Below are 23,980 nucleotides of genomic sequence, written 5' to 3'. Positions count from 1 at the left end.
AAATTCAATATTTGAAGTTTCTGCAAAAGTAATATTATTACCAAATTCTATTCTATAATCTATGATATTATTTATTACCCTCTGTTGGCAGAACGGGAATTCAGACATTTTCTGAGAATGACTCAGGTATCCTTGTCGATGAGACAAAATTGCGATTTAGCAAAACATGTTCTCATTTAGATGAAACAAATCGCTCAAACACATTCTTCTACACACCGACAAAAGGACTCGCTATGCTGTGTCAGCGCTTAAACGCAGTGAAAAGAGCTGCAAAAGACGGAAGTGTGTGACAATCCGTCATTCATATTTTCGATCAAATTCGTGCTTAATATTTCGTGAAAGGTGAGTTGTTTATTGCGTTTTCTAAATTCTCTGTTTGGTAATTAGTTCTATTCGCCCTGTTTAGTCTTAGTTTGAAAGTGAGATCTAACGACAGTCGAGACGAAACTTTGTCGATGTCTTGAAAAGTGTAGGCGCGTTGTCGCTCTCTGCTCAAAGTTGACAAGCTTTGAAACTGATCTCATTTTTGGCATCTGTTGAAACCTGTAGATTCCAAAGTAGTAATGTTGATAGATATGGGGTTTTTTTGTCTAAAAAGCGTCATTGACGTCCTTGAAGGAGCAAGGCCTACGAAATACAGAAAATCATTCATCGGCATGTATAGACCATGATAATGATTCATTGCTTGGCAAGGCCGATATATCATGTGTACAGAGAAACGGGTCAAGTGATCTCGGGGCATTATTGCGTGAAAAGGGATGGGTCAGGTGTGAGAAATGTAGATCCATACGATAAAGGTTATTTACATTACGGAGATCAGTGATCGATGTCATCACAGTATTGACAAGTCTTTTGGTGACATTTGTCTGACCTCCGGACCTTGTAACTAATAGGCCTTAGTAATAACAAACCAACTCGGAGACTTCGTCCTCGCCTTCAATTTTTGGGGCATTTTGTTTATTATTATTATAGTTACATGGTCCTGTGGTCTGTCTCTGAGATGATTCAATATTTGGAAGGACGAGGATAAGTTGCTTTCTCACAAAATCTATTCGATTCCTCATATGGGTACAAAATCTAGACATTTTAAATACCGTATTTGAAGTAATTAATGCCCCGCTCCAATAAGCGCCCACGGCGATATTTGCTAATATATTGGCTAGTGAACAATCCCAATTATCACCCCTTCTGATTGAACAATGTACACAAGACTTATTTATTCGTGTATAATATGCACTCGTGTGTTATATGCACCCTTAATTTTGGGCAATTAAATTCTGGAAAATATATCTGTCGTGTATGATACGCACTGACTTTTCTTTTGTATCATTTCTGGCTGTCAGCATAAACCATGAAATTTACAATCTTTCAACTCTGTTTTTTCTCTCACCAAAATTATATTCTAATAAAGAGCCCCCTATTTCTAATTTTGAGAGTGCTCCGGGTGCTTATTGCATCAAATACGGTACATCAAGAGTCTGTAATGAGCTGTGGACTAGTTGAATATGATCAGTGGTGTCTATAAGACAGTGTATTTTGCTTCTGTATTAACGTGATATTGTGAATATGTCCTAGAAAACTATACATTTGTTTTGTTTGTTTTTGATACATGTTGTCAGAGTCAGCAATATTCTATATATTCTAATAATCAGGTCAGGACCAGACAAACCAGTTGTTGACATTGCTGGAAATGTTCCATCCTGTCAGTTCACGATGACACACATTCATACAGATCACGGAGCCTGACAGCCCAATCCATTTTACTAGAGTCTTATGACAAGCATGCAGGTTACTGTTGACGAATTCTAGTAATAATGATGATGATAATTTATAATTGTGTCGTGTGTACATTTGTTTTGAAACATCATATCATATGTTAGTCAGACACAAAGTTGAATTTTATTACGTTGCACTTGGTGCATGTTGACATAAATATTAGGAAGCATTTTTCAAAAATAGGTTGCACTTGTGTATGTTTTATGTAACTAAATCAGGCCTTGAATGTACTATTGTTTAAACCATTTTGTAAAAGGTTTTGATTCAAACAGAGAATTAGTCAATGACTATTATGTATGTTTAATGGTGTTCTTGATGTTTGACTGAAAACACATCTGGTCAACCTCCCTGCAGTTCATAATCATCATTATTGATTTATTGATCAGCTTTTTAAGTTTTGGGCTGATACTTAGGCTACCTATAAAACCTTCATCCCGAGTGGTAATTTTATATGGCTCTGTCTTTTAATTATTTTATACATCCATGTCAGAGTGTTGAGATCTGATTGATTCATGTGATCAAATACTATGTATCTTGACTAGGAGGGAAAAATATTTTTGAGTGGGACAATAAATCCTTATACCCCGCCACCAAGAAGACAGGCTGCATGTGGATTTCTCAGCAGGAGAATAAATCCTTTATACCCCGCTTCAAAGCAAAAGCCGCACGCTTTTTCCGAGTAAATGAAAATCACGTGACATAGCACATGATAACTTCAGCTCAATCCAACTGCTAAATTTGTTTTAATTATTTTACAATGGAGAATTATAACCATTTGGTGAGATAAATTCATTGTTGTCATATCACTCAGGGTACATGTGGTTTCATGCGTCCCCCATTAGGTTTAATATCACGAGCCAGAGGCCACATGTACCCCCTGTGATACTGCTACAACTTGGAAGAATTGTCTTGAAAGATATAGACATGAAAAATTATAACGATAAATGGCCTTGTTTGAAATAATTTTAAAACCAACCAGACAAGACAGTAGGGCAGGTGACCCTTAACTGTTGTGGGGGCACGGGTGGCCAAGTCGTCTAAGGCGCCGCGATTTACTGTGTAGAGTTGCGTCCCCTTGGGCACGTCAGAAACCTATGATTGTGGGTTCGAATCCTGGTTCACCTCGATTATGTTTCTAGGTTTGTCAGCACCATACCCGAGCTCGTGGGTTTCACCGAAGTGGTAAATGTCTGAGACCTGCATCACTTCGGGCTTTCCTCCCACATTAAGCTGACACGCCGTGATATAACTGGAATACTGTTAAAAGCGGCGTTAAACCCAACTCACTCACACACCGAGGATACAGCTGGTAATATGTCCCATCAGGTAAGTGAGGAAACCATGGCAACCGTTGACTGACACTGGGAGACAAGGGGAGGCCCTCAGCAGTTGTTCTGCTCCCTGCAGAGTGTGGAGCTTTTGTCCGGCTGTGTCGTCATTCACCCCGCCCTGGCCTCATGTGGTCCCTATGCATGAAGGAGGTAGAGAGTCAGGTCTATTCAGAAAGTCAGTAAACCCGGTCATGATGAACAAATTTTGAAAGTCCTTGTATAATCATGATAATCAGTAGAGAACGTCTCGCGTACAAGTGACCACCTCAGAGGGGTCACTCGTATGCGTGATGGTCTGTCAGTGGACCATGGATTTCTGCATGTTGCACATAAATGTCTCTACAAGTGTTATTTGTGAAAATAATAAAACAAAATTGTGTGGAGTCATTGATCATCGTATAATCATGATAATAGTGCCAATTAGAACTGTTACGATTCACTCGCGTATTCTGTGAATCAAACCGTATCCATTGATGAATTGAATTCATATTTGTGGCCACTAGAATCGAATATTTATGAATATGCTATCATGTATATAAACATAGCCTGTACCTAAAAATATCTATAACAACATATTATATGCATAGATTTCTTTCAATGACATCACTCTAATAATATTTAATTTGACAGTAAAACTGTATTGTGGTCACTGGTCATTGTCGCTTAGAGCAGATACTAGTACCTTGATAAGTGCAGTATATAAATGTGTAATATATTAATAATTAACATGATTAACAAACCATGTCAAATAATTTATGTTCTTAATATTTCACTCAATGTAACAAATACATCAACTGCTGACCTGTTACTGTGTTCATGAATTAATATTCATATTCGTTACCCTATAATCGTGATACGAATCATATTCGCCTCATAGTGTATTCGTTGTAGCCCATTCGCTGTGCAGAGTTGCGTCCCTTGGGCACGCCAGAAACCTATGATTGTGGGTTCGAATCCCGGTTCACCCCGATTATGTTTCTAAATTTGTCAGCACCATACCTGTGCTCGTGGGTTTCACCGAAGTGGTAAACGTCTGAGACCTGCATCACTTCGGGCTTTCCTCCCACATTAAGCTGACACGCCGCGATATAACTGGAATACTGTTAAAAGCGGCGTTAAACCCAACTCACTCACTCACTCGTTGCAGCCCGAGTGCCAATAGTACAGTCTATTCACCACAAAGCCACAGTTGAAACTATTTCCTGGTGCCTGAAGGCCATATTTATTTTATTCATGTGATGATCTGTATTATTCCAAAGCCAGTGATAAATGTTCTTTCTTTAAAAATAACAAACGTGTTAATTAAACATTTAAACAGACTTTGAAATTAAGGGAGAGATTGAGGTCTTCTCCAATTTTAATTGAATGCAGGGATTGCTTAAATCTTAATCTTTAATTCAGCTTATTTAATATTTGACTTGTTAAAATGTAGTGAGTGAGTGAGTATGGTTTTATGCTGCTTTTAGCAATATTCCAGCGATATCACAGCGGGGGTCACCAGAAATGGGCTTCACACCTTGTACCCATGTCAAGAAGTGAACCCGGGTCTTCAGTGTGACGAGCGAACGCTTTAACCACTAGGCTACCCGACCGCCCCTACAATGTAGTAACTGAGGACTGCCTCACTTGGATTTAAATACTGGTATTGTAGCAGCAAGCCTTAGGGACCCCAGGAGCTAGGGCTGGGACGGGTAACTCGGGTACTCGGGTCAGGTGGGTACTGAGTCGGACACCGATACCCACAGGACTACCCGTGGTTGTCACGTGATATGTTGTTTAATGACAAAAATGATCCAGAACTATTCCAAACTCAGTGCCAATGGCAGGCAAATTGGGAAAATCGATTATTTTGTTCAAAATTCAAATGTTTTTAAAAGGTTCTTTTTTTCTAAACTCTGAGGTATTTTGTCATTAAATTTGAACTTTGCATTCACTGCAATCCTGTTAAAAATTGCATTCACTGCCATACTGTTACAATTGCATTCACTGTAATGTTGCTAAAATTGCATTCACAGTAATACTGTGAAAAATTGCATTCACTGTAATACTGTTAAAATTGCTTTCACTGCAATATTGTTAAAATTGTATTCACTGTAATCATGGTATTGTTAAAATTGCATTCAATGCAATATTGTTAAAATTGTATTCACTGTAATATTGTTAAAATAGCATTCACTGCCATGTTGTTAAAATTGCATTCACTGTAATACTGTTAAACTAAGCATTAAAACCTCTTCAAGCTTCCTCTTTCGTCCACTCATCAGTGAAATACAAGTCACCTGTAGTTGTACAAAGACACAATGTCAGTCGTAGCAGGATCACGAGGGGTACATGGGGATTTATGCGCCATGCGTTATGTTTTATACTTTGAACCTAACGAGGGACGCATAAAACCCCATGTACCCCTTGTGATCCTGCTACAACGAATTTATCTTACTGACATATTTTGATATGACAATGTAAAAATCTAAAAAAAAAAATCAAAATTGATAGAAAACAGCCGTTGGATAGAGCTGAGATTAACTTGTGTTATGTCCCGTGGCTTTCATTGACTCGGAAAAAGTGTGTGGCTTTTTGCTTAGAAATTAGGAAAGATTTATTCTGCCTCTCAGAAATCCATGTGCAGCCTGATTTTTTCTTGGCGGGGTATAAGTTTTTTTTCTCCAGCTGAGAAATCTATTTCTCTCCTAGGCAGAATGCATCTTATTTTCTCAAGATCACATGGGCCAATCAGATCTCATCATTCTGACGTGGAGGTAGATAACATTAGCAATTAGTTGTAACTACATGAATTGGGAAATATTTAAATCCAATTTTTTTTCTGGCATTTGCTTCAGACTTTGGTCCCTTGTCAACCATGTAAGTCCTCCGATGTTAATGTCACATCTTCTGTTACAGATGGCCGGCAAACAGCCTTACCCACCTCCTGGAAATTACCCCCAGCCTCCTGCCCCTGGCTACCCCCAGGGACCACCCCCAGGATATCAAGCCCCACCCCCAGCCTACCAGGCTCCACCCCCAGGCTACCAGGCTCCGCCCCCAGGCTACCAGGCTCCGCCCCCATACCAGCCTCCGGGTGCAGTAAGTATGTTTTTATGTATATTTAAGATAGATCTTGCATTGGATTTTCCAAATTCCAAGGTTCGGATCATCCCATCCTCCCGAGGCAAACGTGTCCACTAGCCTGTATCAAAGCCTGGTTTCTACCCTTTCCACATCAAGGCCATTTTTCTTGGCTCGATGCTGGCGCCACTTGCTTGGATCACGAGTCCTTCTGTCAACCTGTCCGTCACATTGCGTTTCCGGAGCACAACTCGGAAACAGTTTCATATTTTTCATGAAACTTTGCCTATGTATGAAACACATGCTGAACTGAGCCTTTTGATATTTTGGTATTTCTAAAAATAACTTTTTTTGTATCTTCCTTAGACGCAAATATGTGTTGCATTGGTTTCTGAAGCATAACTCGGAAACCGTTCAATATTTTATAATGAAACTTTGCCTTTGTATCAAACATATGTGCCATTTGATGTTTTGGTATTTCTGAAAAATATTTTTGTTTGTTTCTTGTTTTATTTAAATATGTGTGGGGCGGTCGGGTAGCCTAGTGGTTTAAGCGTTCGCTTGTCACGCCGAAGACCCGGGTTCGATTCCCGACATGGGTACAATGTGTGAAGCCCATTTCTGGTGTCACCCGCCGTGATATTGTTGGAATATTGCTAAAAGCGGCGTAAAACCATACTCACTGACACTGACTGACTTAATGTGTAGTGTCTGAATTTGGGACTTGCTTTCTCAGAGATTACTAAAGTTACGTGAATGAAACTTTCAAAATCATCTAAGAGATGAAATTAGTGTCATAAATATTATTTTTCCCAGAGTTACTTCCCTTGGGTTGTTACAGAGTTAAGGTCATTACATCAAGCTTTCCAATATTAGCCTCATATTATTCACTGCTATATGAACAAACTAAATTCGAATGTGCCAAATGTCGGGGATTATGATAACGCCGCTATTGTAGTTTCCATGGTAACAAGATATGTATTTTTGCAGACTCACCACACTGTCGTTGTGCAGCAAGTTCCCCAGAAGACCGTGGTGCAGAAACCCGCTGTGAGTTGAACTCCGCAGTCTGTTTATGACAGAGCTCCAGATAAACTGTGTATCTGCGTAAAATACGCATCAGAAATGCAGAAATATGCAGTAAAATAAAATCCAAGTGTATCAAATACGCAACAAACATTACAGATACGCTACAAAAATAAAACTTGTGCGTATCATCAAAATATTGTGAAGAAACCCTGCGTATTCGATTAGCAACTCAGCAACTTATTTTGAAATTATAAACGGGCATTCCGTCAGCCTTGCCAAACTCCACGATGACAGTTACGTCATGATCATTTGCCATCACACTTTCTTGTGGAAGTATCGTGATATTTTTGAGTCCTATAAAGCTCTCGAACCCACACGACACCAATTTGCAGGGACTAGATGAATAGTGTTTTTAAATATTTAACTTAAATACCCACATGTGTAAAATCTAGTGGGTAACAGAAATTTGAATACCCAGATAGAATTACTGATACCCTATGATTTTAAAATGCATGGGTAAAATACCCACAACACCAAAAGCTTATCTGGAGCTCTGAAGTACATACAACAGGCCTCAAAGTTGTGACTAAAACGGCCGCCAATGCAACCTTAAGTTGTCTACTGTCTAAATTTCAGAGGTAGCCAAATGAATACCTTGAAAAATATCTTGTGGTGACTAAATTCTATTGCTACACATCTGTAGACACAAAAACAAACATGTCTATTGTCTGCTACTAATTGTACTTGCAAATAATTCCTCCTCAAGTCAACAATGAACGGAAATGCATATATATTAATGTAATTAGTATTTTATTTTAGTTGATAGTTTATTGGATAAGCAAGGATATACCTATATAATCTAGTAACATAAATTGCATCGTTGTTCGATGCTGTTGTGGGGGCTTGGCTAGTAATGTCCAAAGCGACCTATGCTAGTTGGGACTTGGCTAGAAATGTCCTCAGCGACCTATGCTTGTGGGGACTCGGCTAGAAATGTCCTCAGCGACCTATGCTTGTGGGGACTCGGCTAGAAATGTCCTCAGCGACCTATGCTTGTGGGGACTCAACTAGAAATGTCCTCAGCGACCTATGCTTGTGGGGACTCGGCTAGAAATGTCCACAGCGACCTATGCTTGTGGGGACTCGGCTAGAAATGTCCTCAGCGACCTATGCTTGTGGGGACTCGGCTAGAAATGTCCTCAGCGACCTATGCTTGTGGGGACTCGGCTAGAAATGTCCACAGCGACCTGTGCTTGTGGGGACTCGGCTAGAAATGTCCACAGCGACCTGTGCTTGTGGGGACTAGGCCAGACTGGTCGGCTCGGAGTCAGTATACTATGTCTGAGTGGGGTATTCATGTTAAACTGCGGCATGGTATCTCAGTGAGCTAGCAATATGAATCGGCATCAGTCCGGACTAGTACAAGCAGCCACACAAATACACACACGTACATGCACGTTGCTATATAAGTGCAATAATCTTGGACGTGACGTTAAACCCCATTTCACCTTACCTGTGACTTGTGTTTGGGGGTCATATTACAACAACCACGTGGGATGCTGCTCAATATCAGTCTCTGGTTTGTCTGGTCTGGAGTCGATTATTTATGGGCAGCGGTCATTCAGCTGAAATATTGCTGAGTGTGGCGTTATAATCACTTGCGCCACTGCTTCAGATGGATAAATGCTGTTTCAGAGAGGCTTGTTGGGGTCGTTCATGAGGTTGAGATTTACGATTGTTGTATTGTTTCAGAGAGGCCTGTAGAGGTATTTGATGAGGTCAAGATATACGACTGTTGTATTGCTTTAGAGAGGTCTGTTTGGGTATTTCATAAGGTTGATATGTACAATTGTTGGTATAGCTTAAATATTGCTGAGTGTGGCGTTATAATGGACCCTTGAATAGAATAGGTCTTGAGCAACCCATGCTTGCCGTAAAAGGCGACTGCTTGTCGTAAGAAGCGACTAACGGGATCGGGTGGTCAGGCTAGCTGACTTGGTTGAAGCATGTCATCGATCCAAATTGCATGGATCGATGCTCATGATATCAATCACTGGATTGTCTGGTCCAGACTCGATTATTTACAGACCACCGTCATATAGCTGGAATATTGCTGAGTTTCGCGTAATAACAACAAAAAAACCCCTAAAAACAACAACTTGCGCTACTGCTTCAAATGGATCAATGCTGTTTCAGAGAGACTTGTTGGGGTCGTTCATGAGGTTGAGATGTAAGACTGTTGTGTTGTTTCAGAGAGGTCTGTTCGGGTCGTTCATGAAGGAGGTCGACCTCCTGGCCAAGCAGGCAGGACGGGAGATTGACTACTGTGCTGGCAAGGTCAACCAAGCAGTGGATCAGACGGCAAACAATCCTGTGCTGGTCAGTGTTGCTATGGAAACCTAATCAGGGCCCGACAAATATAATTATTCATCACCTGAACTTATAGTTTATGTGAGCGTATGTCGTGTGTCATTATCCACTGAATGCAGACATAGCACTATGTATGTGCTGATAAGAATGTATTTGGCATTGTTTTTATAGGTTACACACAACCAAATGTTTTCCCATAGACTTCTATAGTAACGTTATGATTTTTTTTTAAATAACTAAGCATTCAACAGCTATTACCTGTACGTGTGTGCACAGTTTGGCCTTAGAGCAGCAATAAAAAAAATAAAAATGACTAGCTTAGCCAGCTCCTTTTCCGAGTACCGGAAGCTAAACACACCACCCCCAGTTTCGCACCAAATGTCACCTACTTGAAAATAGCTGTGGTCACATTCAGCATAAGTCATCATGTTGAAAAAGACAGTACTAAATATAGAAAAACATGGTCAGTTTTAATAACTGGATGGATGTACATTTGAAAGACATAAAAATCTTACAGAATATCCTCCAATCACAGCCTGCAGATATCTCTCGATCTGCACTGAAGGCTCCCTACGAAAACCGCACTCTCCAAACTGGTACTGATTTGGTGTAGTAGAACCTGTAGACAAATCAGAATATATTTGCACTTGTCAAATCTGTGATTTATATGTTGTATATATATGTAGCTTCTCAGAAAAAAAATGGAAATTGGATTAAGCTTCACTACTTGTTCCTATCCAGCATGTCTATATGGCACCAGAATACATAGTTTTGATGCACAGAAAGAGTTGTGAGAGTTTAATGATGTACACTTCATCAATGTTTTACAAAAGGCATTTCTGTATTAATAAAGAAGATTTTACCTTCATGCACTGACCATGGAAGTTCATTTATATTTCATAAAAGATGGTGGTCAGGGGTCAATTCTATAAATGATTGAGGCTGCATAGATCATATCACCCTAAAATATTTTTTCGACTAAAAAAATTGAACAAATCTTTAAACCTCAAAACCAGTTACAATACATATTTAAAATTGAGTAGTGGTCTGTTGTTTGCCTTCCTTTGCTGACATCATCAGAACATAGCAGAGTCTGCTACATTCATGGAATATGGTTTTGACACTCATGACATGATGCGATTGATATTGTTTGAGATTGCTCGAACTTACACCATCCATTGTTTATATAATTAAACACTCAAATGGCTGTCAGCATTTGGTAAATCATCTATGGAGGGGCTATCACAAATGTTTGTGCTTTCATATACTCCAAAAATCAAAAGTATAATCCTCTATGATATAGGCTGATGACATAAGTACACATGGAAAGGAATCAGAAAAAAAATCTCAAAATTGGACAGAGAGCATGGAATTCAGGCCAACAATAAGCAAGGGACACGTTAAGCAGCTTTAAAGTCATCATATATGTAAGGCTGGATAATGAACTTTACCAGAAAATAGGAAATAAAGGGGTGCATTGTTAACAGCAATCTCACACACTGACCAGTGAACCATACCGCCTATTAAAGCCGAGAAATTGAAATGGACCCTCAAGTAGTAAAAAGCTTTTTGAAACCACAGCATGGAAGGAAATTACACTTAACTCTATTGATTTATTTAGTTAAGACTTTAAAATACTCACAGGACATCAAACATTCTTACTGTTTAATGTTTCAAGGTGGCTAAACTTGCTTATTTCAGTTATTTGCCAGTTTCAATGAAACAAAGTTAAAATTCCATATAATTTTGAAAATGTACAGCTTATTCTGACATAAATGTAATTCTTTTTATTCACAATTAACAGTGTCATGCAATACCAGCTTAAAATAGTGTTTCTCTCCAATAATTTATGGGTTTATAGGGGAATGAAAGATACAATGCATTTTACTAAACAGGGGAGATAATTTAGTTTTGTCGAACACTATCACATTCTTTACAGATGATTTCAGAACCATAATGTTACATTCCAAAAGAGCCAGTGGGTATTATTTTCATCTAAGCAGGTTCTGGGACTGGTGTATAGCCCTTACTTCATGTTTGCAAACTAAAAAACTGCACAGTGAGGCATTAAGGGAGCACTGTCAGAAATGTCTAGTGCATGAGGGTCATCTTATTATGGCACTTGATAGTGAGCAACAGAGGGGCCTCAAGTGGACTGGGGTTCTTAAATGTACTTACTGTACCTACATGTCCAAGTTCCACAACTTCTACAAGGTAATAAAGCGCAGCGAGGCAAAACAAGGGTTGTCGATCACACACTGCCAACACCGGACTTCGGATCAGCTTCTCCAAATGCCAAATTCGATGTCGAAACTCCTACTTCTTCTGCATGAGTGCACATATACCTCCCCAGTCAACATCAGGCATGTGAAAAGCTGAAAAAAGTGTTCAGACAATATCAAATGGCAAACCAGTTTGGATATAACAGCCAGGAGTCAGTTCTTGAGGGGACAAAATAATTATTTGAAAGTTATATGAGTGAAAAATAAGTCTGTTTTAAGAAACTTAATAGAAAAATAGCATCATTCATTCACACAAGAGCACCTAACAGAAAGACATATTGGTATGCTACATTGTTTACTATAAATAAGGGGATGTTTGACATATTCTGCTGTCAGCAGTGTACATGCTTCATATTCAAGATAACGGCATCGCGTAACTTGACTGGCAAGCGATTGACACAAGGCAGAAATTGTTGTGGCAGTGGTGACTTTATCCTAATTTGTTGTCAAATTCATCAGTTTCAACAAATTCAGAAGGCAGGAGGAGGGTTTGTTGGACAGAGGTACCCTGGGGGGTCCATGCTGAGATCGACCACAATGCGAAGCAACATTCATTTCCAGCCCATCCAAATGCTCCATTCAACCCAAAATGTCCCCAACTTCACTGTCATTATTTTTAAATTTGCCTCCATGGTGTATCCATGGTGAAATATAAACAGAAAAGCATGTAAAGTATGAATTACTGAAATGTGCACTCACCCTACAGGTTACACACAACCAAATGTTTTCCCATAGACTTCTATAGTAACGTTATGATTTTTTTTTAAATAACTAAGCATTCAACAGCTATTACCTGTACGTGTGTGCACAGTTTGGCCTTAGAGCAGCAATAAAAAAAATAAAAATGACTAGCTTAGCCAGCTCCTTTTCCGAGTACCGGAAGCTAAACACACCACCCCCAGTTTCGCACCAAATGTCACCTACTTGAAAATAGCTGTGGTCACATTCAGCATAAGTCATCATGTTGAAAAAGACAGTACTAAATATAGAAAAACATGGTCAGTTTTAATAACTGGATGGATGTACATTTGAAAGACATAAAAATCTTACAGAATATCCTCCAATCACAGCCTGCAGATATCTCTCGATCTGCACTGAAGGCTCCCTACGAAAACCGCACTCTCCAAACTGGTACTGATTTGGTGTAGTAGAACCTATAGCTACAGTCAAGTCCCGTTAATCCGACATTGTTCGTTGCATATGATTATGTCGGATTAACGAGTATGTCGGATAAAGGAAATTAAGAAGTATATACGTCTGTGATTGAAAACTGGACAACTACACGATAGATAAGGATTCAAACACGTAATAAAAAATATAAAATGAATATTCATATTGTTATGTTACATTGTTGGCAGTAGGGCTGGGACGAGTCCAAATTTACTACCCGGGTACACATCCCCTTATTACCCGTCCCTACCCGGGTACCCACTGTAGGTCTCAGGAGATAGGTTTAAAATGTCCGATTGGGATTTTTTTACCATAGCCCTGGCAAAATGTATTTAGATACATGTGTTAAACGATAGGTCATGCATACACTGAAGTTGACTGAAGTATTATCTTTATTCAACCATATGAATAGTCAGAAGGAATGGTGCATAGTCAGAAAGAAAATTAGTGACTTGTAGTGTAACCATAGAGTTCTAGATAATCTTTGTCATTTCAAAATATCACGTGACTAACCAAGGGTCCGGGTAGTCATATGAGTACCCGGGTCCGACACAGTACCCACCCGACCCGAGTACCCGAGTTACCGATTCCAGCCCTAGTTGGCGGAATATGTTTTCTAATCATGCAACCTCTAAAGTTTAACACAAAACTACTGTTACGGACTGTATGACTGATTCAAAATTGACTGATTTTTAAAGCATGGTCTGGAATGGAAGTCGCTAATTTGAAACTAGTGCCGCAATGCTTAAGAAAGCTGCTTTCTTAGTGGCTAATCGTCTAAGGCGCCGCGATTCACTGTGCAGAGAGTTGCGTCCCCTGGAAACGCCAGAAACCTATCATTGTGGGTTCGAATCCCGGTTCACCCCGATTATGTTTCTAGGTTTGTCAGCATCATACCCGTGCTCGTGGGTTTCACCGAAGTGGTAAACGTCTGAGACTTGCATCACTTCGGGCTTTCCTCCCACATTAATCTGACATGCTGTGATATAACTGGAATAATGTGAAAAGCAGCGTTAAACCCAACTCACTCAATCACTCACTCTTAGTGGCTAATGTTGACTTCCTGTTAGTAATTTCATTGGTCGGTCAAAGTTCGCTTTGTTTAACAATTCTCCAACCCAAATGTTATGAACCAGGAAAGTGGAAATAAATATTTACCTTTTGAATTATTGTATAGTGACGCAGAGCGAGATAATAATGCTTTGTTGCCATTGTTGCCTTAGGACAGCGGTTCTGTGACCTGTGTTCGGTAAAAAACTCCAAACTGTGTGGCTTTTTTATAGGGCTGGAACGGGTAGCTCGGGTACTCGAGTCGGGTGGGTACTGAGTAGGACCCCGGGTACCCACAGGACTACCCGGACCAATGGTTAGTCACATGATATATTGTTTCATGACAATAATTCACTAATAGTATATGGTTACACAATAATTTTAAGTCTCTAATGTTCGCATTTCTTCATGTCTATGAACATGTTGCTTCTGACTTATGTGTGTTTGAACAAAGCTAAAACTTCAGTCAAATTCAGTGTATGCATGACCACATCGTTTGATACTTGTATGTAAATACATTTTGCTTGGGCTACTGTCAAACTATTCCCATTTTGTACCTATCTCTTGACACCAACAGTGGGTACCTGGGTAGTGAATTTGGATTTGTCCCAGGCCTACTTTGTTGCCATGGGAACACATAAAATCTTTCACAAATATGTCAGAAGGGAAGTAGATAATTAAAAATAGAAATTCTCATCATGCTGACCTTATGTTCTTTCAAAAAAGTATTGAAGGTCTAATTGTATTTGTGTTTTGATTTCTACCGCCGACCAAGTAAGTGAGTGAGTTAGGTTTAACGCCGCTTTGAACAGTATTCTAGTTATATCGCAGCTATCGGCTTAATTTGGGGAAAAAAGCCGGAAGTGATGCAGGTCTCAGGCATTTACCACTTCAGTGAAACCCACGAGCACGGGTATGGTGCTAGAAACCATACCTAGAATTTAGAAGAAACTTAGAAACCTAATCGGTGTGAACTGGGATTCGGACCCACAGTCATAGGTTTCTTGCATGCCCAAGGGACGCAACTCTGCACAGCGAATCGCGGCGCCTTAGACGACTGGGCCACCCATGCCCCCTGCGGACCAAGGGTTTGAGAAAAAGAAATCTGTTAACGTATTACAATAAATGAGTCCCTTATATTTGTTCCAGAACTACTTCCAGACAGGAAATGTGGTGCAGCTCATATCGCGCGTGAGCGGCCGAAGTCTGCAGATAGTGGCGACCCCTGCTGGACAGCTGGTCGTGGACGGATGTGGTCCCACTGACCACCAGCAACACAGTAAGTTTGTTTGACAATCCGCAACAGACAATCCAGTGATTAACATCATGAGCATCGATCTACGCAATTGGGATACGATGACATGCATCAACCAAGTCAGTGAGTCTGACACCCAAATCCCCTTAGTCGCCTCTTACGACAAGCACAGTCACCTCTAATGGCAAGAATGTTCCAACAAGTAACTGAACTTTTATTTGAAAATAAATATGATTAACCTTGCTCATGTACAATAACTAGGTATGTTTGAGTGGAAATGAATGAAACTTGTGATGGCTAAGGTATGGTCTCAACTTAAGGCCTCTGGAGGTCAAATTGTGAAAACATGGTGAAATTTTTATGAAATATTGTATTAAGTGCTGAAAAATCAAGGCAATTTCCAATCGGTTATGGTGGCCTTTCAATGGATGATTTTTAAAGTCGAGGTCAATTGGTATGAAGTGACATCCCCAAAAGCTTGTGAATACAGTATCCTGATCATTTATGTTATTTGACAAAACTTTACATACATGATCTCAAACTTACCTGTCTCAGATGTACCTAACACCAGGTGTCACCCTTGTACTCTCCCTAACCCCAGGTGTCACCCTTGCACTCTACCTAACACCAGGTGTCACCCTTGTACTCTACCTAACACCAGGTGTCACCCTTGTACTCTACCTAACACCAGGTGTCATGGGTATACTCTACCTAACACCAGGTGTCACCCTTTTACTCTACCTAACACCAGGTGTCACCCTTGTACTCTACCTAACACCAGGTGTCACCCTTTTACTCCACCTAACACCAGGTGTCACCCGTGTACTCTACCTAACATCAGGTGTCACCCGTGTACTCTACCTTAAAACAGGTGTCACCCTTGTACTCTACCTAACACCAGGTGTCACCCTTGTACTCTACCTAACACCAGGTGTCACCCGTGTACTCTACCTTAAAACAGGTGTCACCCTTGTACTCTACCTAACACCAGGTGTCACCCTTGTACTCTACCTAACACCAGGTGTCGTCCTTGTACTCTACCTAACACCAGGTGTCACCCTTGTACTCTACCTAACACCAGGTGTCACCCGTGTACTCTACCTTAAAACAGGTGTCACCCTTGTTCTCTACCTAACACCAGGTGTCACCCTTGTACTCTACCTAACACAAGGTGTCACCCGTGTACTCTACCTTAAAACAGGTGTCACCCTTGTACTCTACCTAACACCAGGTGTCACCCTTGTACTCTTCCTAACACCAGGTGTCGTCCTTGTACTCTACCTAACACCAGGTGTCACCATTGTACTCTACCTAACACCAGGTGTCACCCGTGTACTCTACCTTAAAACAGGTGTCACCCTTGTTCTCTACCTAACCCCAGGTGTCACCATTGTACTCTGCCTAGCACCAGGTGTCACCCTTGTACTCTACCTAGCACCAGGTGTCACCCTTGTACTCTACTTAAAACCAGGTGTCAGGGGTATACTCTACCTAACAGAAGGTATCAGGGGTATGCTCTACCTAACACCAGGTGTCATGGGTATACTCTATCTAACACCAGGTGTCAGGGGTATGCTCTACCTAACACCAGGTGTCATGGGTATACTCTACCTAACACCAGGTGTCAGGGGTATACTCTACCTAACACCAGGTGTCAGGGGTATGCTCTACCTCACACCAGGTGTCATGGGTATACTCTACCTAACACCAGGTGTCAGGGGTATACTCTACCTAACACCAGGTGTCAGGGGTATACTCTACCTCACACCAGGTGCCAGGGGTATATTCTACCTAACACCAGGTGTCACCCTTGTAATCTACCTAACACCAGGTGTCACCCTTGTAATCTACCTAACACCAGGTGTCAGGGGTATACTCTACCTAACACCAGGTGTCAGGGGTATACTCTATTTAACACCAGGTGTCAGGGGTATACTCTATCTAACATCAGGTGTCACCCTTGTACTCTACCTAACACCAGGTGTCAGGGGTATACTCTACCACCAAGTGTCAGGGGTATGCTCTATCTAACACCAGGTGTCAGGGGTATACTCTACCTAATGACAGGTGTCAGGGGTATACTCTACCTAACAGAAGGTGTCAGGGGTATACTCTACCTAACACCAGGTGTCAGGGGTATATTCTACCTAACACCAGGTGTCAGGGGTATATTCTACCTAACACCAGGTGTCAGGGGTATATTCTACCTAACACCAGGTGTCACCCTTACACTCTACCTAACACCAGGTGTCAGGGGTATATTCTACCTAACACCAGGTGTCACCCTTACACTCTACCTAACACCAGGTGTCACCCTTACACTCTACCTAACACCAGGTGTCACCCTTGCTTTTTTTACCAGACACAAGAAGGAACTCGTCGTTTTGATTCCATAAAAAGACTGGAGAAAAAATCTACCAATTTCAACCAGTTAGCAGTAACCAAGTTACGGAGTTACTTATGTCTGACCTGGCCATGTCTTTATGTCTTCAGCTCTGTGGACTGTCGTAAACGAGGGAAGTAACCAAGTGCGTCTCCACAACAACAACAACTACTTGACCATCGTCAACAACAACACAACACTTGTAACCATGGTATGAGATACATTTTATTCATGCAGAATTTCAGTGTGTTCTCTCAGTTTATATATGTATAAAATCCTTATAAACCTCCAGTGATGTTAAACCTCACTCGGATTTTATGTAATATCCTGGGGATTGTATCAATACAATTTCCATTTATATTGTAACATATGAATGTTTCTCGCCAGAAATTCATTTTGCATTTGAACACAATGTAATGACATGTAAAATCAAATGACAAATGTTTTCTTTATATTCCCGACGATTGAACACGCAACCTTCATATCTGTAGCCCAGTGAGTGTACCAAAGGCTACAGAGGTGCTGATAAATCACAATGTTTTTAGGATGTCCTTTTCAAGTACCCTCAATCTCATTAAAATCAGATCTTAGTCCTCGCTACCGCTAAACAAAGATCTGAGGACATCCCATTACGGGTCACGTCAGCCCGACCTTGCTCAAACTTTCACCGACCAATGGAATGACCAATCAAAAGTCAGCTTTCTCATGCTTTACGGCACTAATTTGAAATTGGCGACTACGCTTCGAAACATATTTTGACAAATTCTTGATTAAAAATTTGAAACCTGAACAAAAAAACATTCTGGAACAGGTAATAGATAGTCTAGATTGTATGGATTCAGTCGTTTAACCCGTAACTATCGTTGGGAATACGCGTGTTAAAGTTTTCGAGGATGCATGATTAGAAAGCACATTCCGACTAATTTTCATGATCTGGAATGTGTGATGTTCTGATTGGTCGGATGAAAGGTCATTCTGATGTGACCTCTACTGGGATGTCCTCAGATCTTTGTTTAGCGGTAGGGAGATCTAAGGTCTGATTTTAATGAGATTGAACTACCGTATGAGAGCAACAGATATTTTACACCCGTTTCCTAAGGTTCATGGAAAGAAAATTTGAAACATAAAAATGTTGTTAAATATTGTTTTAAGTTACTTTTTTAACTTTTTAAGTTAGATAAAACATTTCCCTTCGTGTATTTATGATATTTAAAATCCTTATCCTTGGGGTAAAACCTCGGGGCTGACACCCCTCGGTTTTATCACGCAGATGCAGGGCTTTTAAGTATAGGAGAAACCATTTCTACGAGGGATTACCAGCGATTGTAAACCCTGACATGAGGTGACATCTCGAGGAGAAATGGTTTGTTCAACTTATAAACCGACTCATCGCATAGACAACGTTTTTAATTAAATAACTGTAATATAAACTCTCAAATATATAACCTGTATCGGAGATGAAATATCGCCTGCAGTCGTGAACTCGGTTCAATGAAACTGGTGACCTCAGCATGTGGGTTTCGCAACGGTGCGAAATCTGCATGTGCGTCTCGCAATGGCACAAAATCTGCATGTGCGTCTCGTAGGCTCAGACTATTACACGTTTTGCTTTGACTAACGCGCATTCATTGTACAGCCTGTTGCTGGCGTACGGATCTTGAAAAGGACATTCTAAAAAGCAGTGCTGCTTATGAACACGTCTGTAGCCTCGTGGTACACTCACTGGGCTACAGATATGAAGGTTGCGAGTTTGATCCTTGGGAATATAAAGAAAACATTTGTCATTTGATTTAACATTTCATTACATGTTACAATCTGAACGGAAGTTATAATGATTGTAAGCCCTCCTGCGAGGTGTTACAATTGTTGTAATACCTCCTGCGAGGTGTTACCGCAATTTCAAAAACTCCATATCGAATTACACAAACAGCCAGTAGGTTTATAAATATTTAAAAAACCCTCGGCCGCGTTTTGTCCTACACATACAAGCGGAAACCCGCTGAAGTCAGTTGTTAAATATTGCAGCCCCCCGGCAGTGTCCATGGGGTGGAGACAAAGCTCCAGCTGGGCGTCGCCCAAACCCAGTTTGTCATCATGCAGTCTGTGAAGGACCCTCTCTGTCATGTCGGAGTACTCCCTACAGGGTTGATGAAGCCTGCCAGAGCCACTGGCAGAGAAAACAGTGCACAGTTTGGAGTTCGACTTGTCGTAAGTGCTGTATCACTGAGTTGCGATTTGGACTTGATGACTTATGTTTCTTATGCATGTTCTTTTTGGAGATGAACATATGTTTTATGTTTGTGTCACATATTTTTTGAAGATTTGAAACCTCCAAGTGACAAATATTCAGTACTTTTCATGAATGAAAGAGGGGAACAGGTCACAGTCATCTAAGAGTTTTGCCCCTTAGATATGTCTGGATCCTATGACTGTGGGATCAAATCCTGGATCCGCCCTGATTTTGATCCTTTGGTCAGCAATGAGGATTTTTGTATGTCCCAAATTTGTATTGTATGTGTAATCACCAAGTAAAGACCTGTGAATATCTGGGTTGAAGTTGATCTTAAGCAACCCATGCTTGCCTTAAAAGGCGACTATGCTTCTTGTAAGGGTCGACTAATGGGATCGGGTGGTCAGGCTCGCTGACTGGGTTGATGCATGTCATCGTATCCCAATTGCGTAGATCGATGTTCATGATGTCAATCACTGTATTGTCTGGTCCAGATTCGATTGTTTACAGACCGACCTCATATAGCTGGAATATCGCTGAGTGCAACATTTACACTTGGCACTATCTCAAAGTTCAAAGGGGTGGTGGGGTAGCCTAGTGGTTAAAGAGTTCGCTTGTCATGCTGAAGACCCGTGTTTGATTCGCCTATTTCTGGTGTCCCCCCGCCGTGATGTTTCTGGAAAATTGCTAAAAGCGGCGTAAAACCATACTCACTCACTCCAATTCGAAGGTGTGGTGGTAGCCCTGTTTTTAAAATGTTAGCTCATCATGGCACAGGCCTGGGTTTGATTCCCTAACTATTTTATATGCAATTCTTACTGTTCTTCCGGCTCTCTACTCACGGATGTTGATAGTTTTACCGTATTCTGGATCGAGGCGAGGGTCATTTCGACTTTATTTGCAGAAAATATTCAACTTTATTCAAGGAAAACAGATACAAATCATGTTTATGTATGGAAATAGTTATTGGAACAGTTATTTAGGACGAAATGCGAAGTATTATTGTCAAATGCTGGGCCGGCTATCGAACACCGGCTGACATCGCCAGTGGAAGCTGAAAGTAAAACACCTGGAAAAAAACGTGAGATCTTCGACTCTGTGTATAAGACGACCCCCGTTCTTAAGCCCCTCATTCTAGGTACGAAAAACTTGCCTTATACACAGCGATATATGGTATATTATATCCTGCTTGGATATTCGTGACAATATACCACCTATCATGTGACCTCTGAATCTTGTTTCAGTACACTCCATACGGGCAACAAGTGACAACAGTCAAGAAATAGTTGTCTCCCTTTGAAGAAGGATATTTTGGAGTTATCTCCCATGTACAGCAATATGGAAAAAAGAGTAGAAGCTTGAACAGGAATACTCCAGAATATTTGACTGTAGAATATCTCGTATAATGAGATATCTTTCTGAAATAAGAAGTTACTTCTTATGTGATATTGACAATCGGTGTATAGTTTTTTGCAAAGTTTTAGCTTAATATACAGGCAAGTGTACCATATCTTTGTAAAGAAGTCAGATTTTGTATCATCACATTGTAACAATCAAATCATATTTCTGGGCTGGAACCATGGATTTCTTAATTTAAGTCTCTCATTTCTCAGCTTTTTATCAACAAAGATGTTTATTTGATACCACTATAAAATTCATAGACTTAACAAGAACTGATGAAACAATTTGAAATGTCTACCATATTTACTCTATTATTAACAAATGGGCTCGCTTTATAACACCATTCACAACAGAAGCTTGTCAGGGCGCTTATAAAGAATACTTGAAGTTAGTCAAGGCGTGCTTGATGGAGCAGGGTGTTTAGGCCAGCGAATACGGTATGTCAGAGACTACATGTTTTATTTGCCATAAATACAAATTCAAACAAAAATCAATAAAAACTCGAAATATTTGAAAGGGTTTTTTTAAAAATAAAAATCCTGTGGTCCTTGAATCTAAATATTGATGTTTGAGCACTAAGGGCCCGTTTCACAAAGCAATCGCAGCGCTACGACTACCGTAACTCCTATACTTTAACATAGACTTACGACCGTCTTAGCGCTACGATCTCTTTGTGAAACGGGACCCTGGTTCTTATACAGAGTATGTGTTGAAGATCTGATTTATTTCTCAGCCAAAACAAATTTCATGGAAATGTTTATGTACACAAAGCAGCGTTAAACCCAACTCACTCACTCACTCACTCTTTGACATCAGACTTCAAGTAAATAAGTCACTGACATCAGTCGTTAGTATTTCAGTCTCATTATAATCAGATCTTAGTACTCGCTATCGCTAAACAAAGATCCGAGGACGTCCCGTTATGGGTCACATCAGAACGACCTCCACCCCTGCAAATATTTCCTATGATGTATATATGACATGCATATCGGATTGTTATACTGTTGAATTGAAAAATTCCGTATTCAACGTAATAATCGCCCAGGGCGCTCTTGAAATTAGAGATAGGGGGCTCTTATTAGAATAATATTTTGGTGAAAAAAAACAGAGTTGAAAGATCGTAAATTTCGTGGTTGAAGCTGATAGCCTGAAATGTTTATAAGCGACAGATATATTTTTCCAGAACTTAATTGCCCATAATTAAGGGTGCATATAACACACGAGTGCATATTATGCATGAATAAATAAGTCTTGTGTACATTAGGGGTGCTAATTGGGATTGTTCACTAGCCAATATATTAGCTGTGGGCGCGTATTAGAGCGGGGTGCTTATTATGTCGAATACGGTAGGTGTTACTCATTTATTTTCCAGGATTGTGTGCTCTTGATAGCCGGTATGCTTCCTCCTTATTTATGGTTGATGACTTTTGATTTTGAAGAATGTTATGTTAGAGATGAGAAAATGGAGGTGTTAGGGACCCATATTCAGGCACTTTACGAACAACGGGTGGTACAGTCGTCTAAGGCGCTGCAATTCGCTGTGCAGAGTTGCGTCCCTTGGCCACGCCAGAAACCTATGATTGTAGGTTTGAATCCCAGTTCGCCCCGATTATGTTTCTAGGTTTGTCAGCACTGTACCTGTGCTCGTGGGTTTCACCGAAGTGGTAAACGTCTGAGACCTGCATCACTTCGGGCTTTCCTCCCACATTAAGCTGACACACCGTGATATTACTGGAATACTGTTAAAAGCGGCGTTAAACCCAACTCACTCACTCACTGACATGTATAAATTATTGCAAACCAGTTTTGGAAGGATGATCTGCCATCTATGCTGAAGGCTTTTTCCAGTTTGGGACATGGTGATAATGAATCTATTTTTTGTTCTTATTTTACACATTTTCAAGGTCAGTGTATCAAGATGCAGTATAAATCAAAACTATTAATATTGTCAGGGTTGATTTTAATATTCATTTGCTATGAAGTATATGAAATATGACATCAGGTAATTTAGGCCAATCACATTAATATCAATCACTGGATTGTCTGGTCCGGACCCGATTATTTTCAGACCGCTGTCATATAGCTGTTAAACAACCAAAAAACAAAAACAACATTGCTCTGATCAGTGATATTAGCCAATCCCTGCTCACTGAATGTAGTTTGTGTATCGGCAACAGAATACACACACATATACACATCAACAGCAACAAGGATATTTAAACCGAGTCATTTTTCAGTTTTTAAGCATTTCTGTATTCGGACAAAAGTAAGATGTTTTGCACCCTGTTTCAAGTATCGTAAATGGATGGTGACTGGGATTGAAAACCACCCACTTTATTTTTTAGATGTCTTAGGGACCTACCATTAAATGTTCTGGAGGGCTGGGATTATTGTTTTGAGACAGGATATTTTTCCAGTCAGCGTGACGAAACCATCTTCCTGAGGCAAGGAGGGGTGGGGAGCACGGGTGGCCCAGTCGTCTAAGGCGCCGCGATTCCCTGTGCAGAGTTGCATCCACTGGGCGCGCCAGAAACCTGTGATTGTGGGTTGGAATCCTGGTTCGCCCCGATTATGTTTCTAGGTTTGTCAGCACCATACCCATGCTCGTGGGTTTCACCGAAGTGGTAAACGTCTGAGACC

The 23,980-nt window shown here is 40.5% G+C and overlaps 1 protein-coding gene across 1 annotated transcript; it reads left to right on the top strand.

Annotated features, from left to right (window-relative positions):
* Positions 1-255: 255 nt before the first annotated feature.
* LOC139458251 (uncharacterized) lies at positions 256-23,283 on the top strand. The gene is made up of 8 exons (XM_071239620.1): positions 256-342; positions 6,006-6,188; positions 7,161-7,220; positions 9,453-9,578; positions 15,221-15,350; positions 17,820-17,920; positions 19,735-19,917; positions 21,184-23,283. The coding sequence occupies exons 2-8, from the start codon at positions 6,006-6,008 to the stop codon at positions 21,223-21,225; spliced, it is 825 nt and encodes a 274-aa protein (XP_071095721.1). The 5' UTR covers positions 256-342; the 3' UTR covers positions 21,226-23,283.
* Positions 23,284-23,980: the final 697 nt, after the last annotated feature.

Source organism: Haliotis cracherodii, unplaced genomic scaffold (genome assembly GCF_022045235.1).
Source record: "Haliotis cracherodii isolate W230 unplaced genomic scaffold, xgHalCrac1.p SCAF_12, whole genome shotgun sequence".
NCBI lineage: Eukaryota > Metazoa > Mollusca > Gastropoda > Lepetellida > Haliotidae > Haliotis > Haliotis cracherodii.
Note: the sequence above shows the minus strand (reverse complement) of the source record. Positions and strands in the feature narration are given on the sequence as shown.

Bases quoted from the DNA above. Each gene is read 5' to 3' on its own strand.
- LOC139458251 (XM_071239620.1), top strand. From the start codon at position 6,006: ATGGCCGGCAAACAGCCTTACCCACCTCCTGGAAATTACCCCCAGCCT. The intron at 7,221-9,452 runs GTGAGTTGAACT...GTGTTGTTTCAG, and splicing joins CCGTGGTGCAGAAACCCGCT to AGAGGTCTGTTCGGGTCGTT. The intron at 19,918-21,183 runs GTAAGTGCTGTA...ATCTTGTTTCAG, and splicing joins AGTTTGGAGTTCGACTTGTC to TACACTCCATACGGGCAACA.